At 40.3% G+C, this 5114-nt stretch overlaps 1 protein-coding gene across 2 annotated transcripts in view; it reads left to right on the top strand.

Moving 5' to 3' along the window:
• Positions 1 to 5114, top strand: part of fbn1 (fibrillin 1) — an 80233-nt gene that overhangs the window by 4871 nt on the left and 70248 nt on the right. For both annotated transcript variants that reach the window (XM_015375613.1, XM_015375612.1), the window contains 3 exons: positions 1487 to 1569; positions 3326 to 3424; positions 4109 to 4204. In XM_015375613.1, the coding sequence (XP_015231099.1) occupies positions 1487 to 1569; positions 3326 to 3424; positions 4109 to 4204 (278 nt within the window). The remainder of the gene's footprint in view (positions 1 to 1486; positions 1570 to 3325; positions 3425 to 4108; positions 4205 to 5114) is intronic.

Raw genomic sequence — 5114 nt, 5'->3', positions numbered from 1 at the left:
GCCCCCGGCTCCATACTGCTTGAGCACCACCCACAGGGCAGCACGAGGGACATGGTTGAATGCCTTCTCCAAGTCCACAAAACACGTGGACTGGTTGGGCAAACTCCCATGAACCCTCAAGCACCCTGCAGAGTGTGTAGAGCTGTTCCACTGTTCCACGGCCAGGACAAAAACCACACTGCTCCTCCTGCAGCCGAGGTTCGACAATCAGCCGGACTCTCCTCTCCAGCACCCTGGCATAGGCCTTTCCGGGGAGGCTGAGAAGTGTGATTCCCCGATATTTGGAACACACCCTCCGGTCCCTCTTCTTGTGGAGGGGAACCACCACCCCAGTCTGCCAATCCAGGGGGACTGTCCCCGACCTCCACGCAATGTTGAAGAGACGTGTCAGCCATGACAGCCAGACAACATCCAGAGCTCTAAGATACTCAGGACGGATCTCGTCCACCCCTGAAGCCTTGCCACCGTGGAGTTTTTTGACCACCTTGGTGACTTCAGCCTAGGTGATGAACGAATCTATCCCCAAGCACCCCGTCTCTTCTTCCCCCACGAAAGGGTGTCTGTCGTGTTGAGGAGATCCTCAAAGTATTCCTTCCACCGCCCGACAATATCCTCCTTCAAGGTCAGCAGCTCCCCACTCCCACTGAAAACAGTGTTAGTGAAGCACTGCTTTCCCCTCCGGAGGCATCGGACGGTTTGCCAGAATTGCTTTGAGGCCAACCGATAGTCTTTTTCCGTGGCCTGTCCGAACTCCTCCCAGGCCCAAGATTTTGCCTCTTGGGCCTCTTGACAAGGAGTTTATTAGTTGGGGCAGGCTGAAAAAAGAAACCAGATATAAAACCAGTTCTCTTTTTTCAATGTTATTATTAGACTGTTAAGTTAAAGGTATAGTGGAGGATAATCTTTTTCTGGGTGGATCATCAAAATAAGTGGTCGTCCTAATTATCAGTCATTCTGGTGATATTGTTACATGAGGCTGTCCTACGTGCTTGTCCTCATTTTCACTTACAGGTGGTGAGTCTGACATAACAGAAATTAAAAATCTTCTTTACAAACAGCAACTTTTAAACAGAGCGTGAACAAGGAGAAATGGACTTGTGCATGCTCTTACATTAGTTTAATAGGCGTTCCCTCTTGGAAGCAGGTACAGGGTTGTGCATGTGCATCTTTTTTTAAAGTGGAGAGTGTGGGTCTTTTCAAAAATTAGCAAAAAATCCTCCAATATACCTTTAATGAGCTTCTGTATGAAGTAAAAATGCTCGTATTTGTTGCATGTGTGGACATTTGGCAGAATCCCGACACCATAAATTTGGACTGAGATAGCGGGCTGAATCAGCTGGATCAAACCTTCAAAGGCTTTTTGTCTAATGTGTCTAACATGCTTAGAAAAGCTGAGAATTGAAATATTTAGGAAGCTAACCTGATATTTTGGCTAATTTGAATTAAGTAACATTAAACTGACCTTGTGATGCTTCATTTTCCACAGACCAAATGTGTGTGGCTCCAGAAGCAATACCTATTGCTGCCCAGGATGGAAAACTCTTACAGGAGGAAACCAGTGCATTGTTCGTAAGTATAACCTCCCATCACTCATTTGATTCAACATGTGAAGACAAGAAAAAAAACTTTAAGTATAGGCAAAGCATGCAAGCTCTTTGATTCTATCACACGCTCAAGTCAATAATCAGCAGTAGCATGAACGTAGGCTCAATTATATCTAATTTATTTTAGCAGTCACTAGATTTTGAGATGTAGTAATTTTAAAGTCTATACAGATTTTCAGGAGTTCTGTTGTTCTGTGATCATCCTATTTACTGGTGTGATGCTTTGATTTTTTGTGATAATTAGGGGGGCCCTGATTGAATGTTTTCATTTGAGATATGATCCCCCCATTGCACCTTTGAGCATCGGCCAATATAAGCATAGTTCATATATACTTTTATCCCTTACTTTGTAGTGTGGTTTAATAGAAAATGATTGATTATGTTAAACAGAGAACAATTGTCAACAAGAAGAACAACTGACCCATTTACTCTAATTAGTTACATTAACTTAACACAAAAGTGAAGTGTTTCTTTCTGCTTGATTGTATTTGAAATTGTAGACATAGGCTAAAATATTCATACTCACTTATTTCCCTATTACTTTTTGTTTAATCATTGTTTCTTCTTTGTTTATAAAATAAAAACAGGAAATTAAATACAAAAAATCTAATTATGATCACATTTAAGGCTAAAAATTATTTCCTTTGGTTTACTTTATTAAGGGACAACTACCTGATTAAGTGCTCTGAAAAACAAATTGAGGATAAGGGAAGCTAATTGACTGCTTTGCATCAATTTTACTGATACGTTGTCCTATGATGAGTAGGTTTCCAGAAGAAAGTAGAAATAAAACGTCTGTTTAACAGGAAAAGACTCTCAGCAGAACCAGCCTCAGGAAGTTTGCTGATCTGTTTCAGCTGGACGGTGACAGGAAAGAGAAGGGACATGAAAAACACAGAAAAGAACAAGCCAGAAAAGGGAAAAGCAAAGTTGTTTTGGAAAGAGAAAGTAAAACATTCGCAATAGTTGCATGCACAAACAGGAAGAAAAGGCACCATATTGGTACACCATATGCATTAATTAGTGCACTGTGATGTGCACTAATTAATGCATTAAGTAGAGTTTTGAAAAATGCTGAAGTTGTTTATTAATTTGGCTCCTTTACTGCTGCGATCTGATGTTAGGTTTTGATCATTTTCTTTTTTCTCCCTTCTCTTTCTGTCTTTCTCTCTGGAGACAGAAGAGTTGTGCGAGTGAGAGTATGACTTTGCTCTGGCCGTTCGGCTGGGGGCATGCCGCTCCCAGCTCTGATGACATGGTTTCGCTGTGGGATTCATAGAGAAGGGGTCAGTTGCAGGACGTCACCTGACAGCAGCTGGGAGCAGTGGACCTTTCCAAAAACAGTCTGGGGGGAAAAGGAACAAATGAACAGACAGTGACAACTAAAAACAGTCGCTGGCACAGATTAATAGCAACAAAACCCAAAGCATAAAATAACTCAGCACTGTTGCCAGGTGCACTTTGTCAATTATAAACAACTTCTTAAGATCCTTCTTGAGATTTTTACAATGGAAGTTCAGTCTGCTGTTGAGATCATGGTCTGAGTTGAAATTTACAGCAGAATGGCAGTTCACACTTTCACAAAAGCCAGACCCGTTTTATGATTTCTTTCTCAATTGCACAATGAAGTCAAACCCTGGTGCCAGAGTTTGAGAACAACACTAAGATTGTGTTGTTTTTCTCTATGCTGTTTAGATAAGTGTTATGTTGTCCTTTTTCAGCAATCTGCAGGAGTTCATGTGGAGATGGTTTCTGCTCCAGACCCAACATGTGCACCTGTCCCAATGGACAGATTGCTACAACCTGTGGATCCAAGTCAGGTCAGACTCAAAACCACCTCTTTCACAACTCATATGTTTCCCACTTCTTTGAAGCTTTGTGTGTTTTTAATTATATTTAGTGCATCAGTCAGGGTATAACTGAGTCTTTGCCAAAAGATGAACATGGAATGGTTTTTAGACAAGTTTGCCCAAACCCCACCCTTGGCTTTATATTTTCATTTATATTGAATTACTTTAATATTGCCTTTAATCAACTCACAAACACAGAGAATGTGTACATGATAAAAATATACTATTTTTATGCATTGATGTGATAGATATATGATTTTTTTATTTTAATCACAAATAATGAACACTTACAAGTGTGGCAAAACTAATACTAGGTCAAAGAATCCCCCCTGAACACATCCATGACACTAAATCCAGATTGCAGCAATTGATATATGCTGCAATCACGTGGACTCTTTTGTGTGCCTGTGTGTGTGAGTGGACTGTCTGTGTTTGAGTGTTTTGGAAAATATGTAGTCAACTTATCCTCCATCTTTCTCTCTCATACGATGTACTGATTATTTAACATATCAACAATTTCTTGGATATTATATTTAATTCATTTGTTTTTGTTGTTTTTTTAAACATCTTTCAAAGTTCTGCATGTTTGAAGTATTTTTAATGCTGCTCAGCCTTGGTTTGAATGTGTTATTTTTGCCCTCTCCTTCCCTACAGTCCAGCACTGTAACATTCGGTGTATGAACGGGGGAACGTGCGCAGAGGACAGCTGTCAGTGTCAGAAGGGCTACGTCGGAAACCACTGTGGTCAACGTAAGGATAACTTTATAGCTTCGATGTTCGCTGGAAATGCTTATAATTTCATCTAGACAAGAACTCACAAGTACAGCTTTCAACCAAAATGTGTGCCAAGTAATTAGCACATTTATTTTGTTAATTAAACGAAACCATCAGCTTCACACAGAATATGGGCGAAATCACTGTGAGGCGACGCCCACTGGCTTTTAGATGGCAGAGTAAAAGCTGTGGTTTTGGTATTTTGGCTGTCGCTATTGATTTATTGAGGAAAGAAAGACCCTACAGAGAATATGAACAGAGTTCATGCCTGTAAAGTAATAGCTTGTCGATCAAAAAACAAAAAAAAAAAATAAATAAACGTGCGCCTTACACAGTTCAGCATCCACTTGACTGTGAATGGTGCTGTTTTGGAAACTGATCCAGTTTACTGAATTCATAAATCAATAGATAATTAAGCTCATACTTTTACAGACTTCGTCATCATAATGCACATTTTGGCAAAAGCAGGAATACATGGAGATAAAACAGACTTCTTTTAGAATGGGGAGGATGAGCAGTCACACATTTGTTATTCTGCTAAAGGCTAGAGGCTATCTGCAGAGCAGTATTCAAAGACAATTCAGCCCATTTATGAATCATTGCTGGAGCAACTGTTCATTGATCACACATCTTAAAAATATTTGATCAACACCAGTTGATGGTTAGGGTTAGGTTTCATTCGGACAAAATCAGTAAATAGATCCGTTAAGTCTTAGCTTACTTATTAAAGGCCTATAGAGATCAATGAAGTACTACTTTTCTTTCTATCACTGCTAGGTATACTGCTGTGCTAACTACATACCATCCATCCATCCATCCATCCATCCATCCATCCATCCATCCATCCATCCATCCATCCATCCATCCATCCATCCATCCATCCATC

This window comes from Cyprinodon variegatus, unplaced genomic scaffold (genome assembly GCF_000732505.1).
Source record: "Cyprinodon variegatus isolate N-32 unplaced genomic scaffold, C_variegatus-1.0 Scaffold122, whole genome shotgun sequence".
NCBI classification, from domain to species: domain Eukaryota; kingdom Metazoa; phylum Chordata; class Actinopteri; order Cyprinodontiformes; family Cyprinodontidae; genus Cyprinodon; species Cyprinodon variegatus.
Note: the sequence above shows the minus strand (reverse complement) of the source record. Positions and strands in the feature narration are given on the sequence as shown.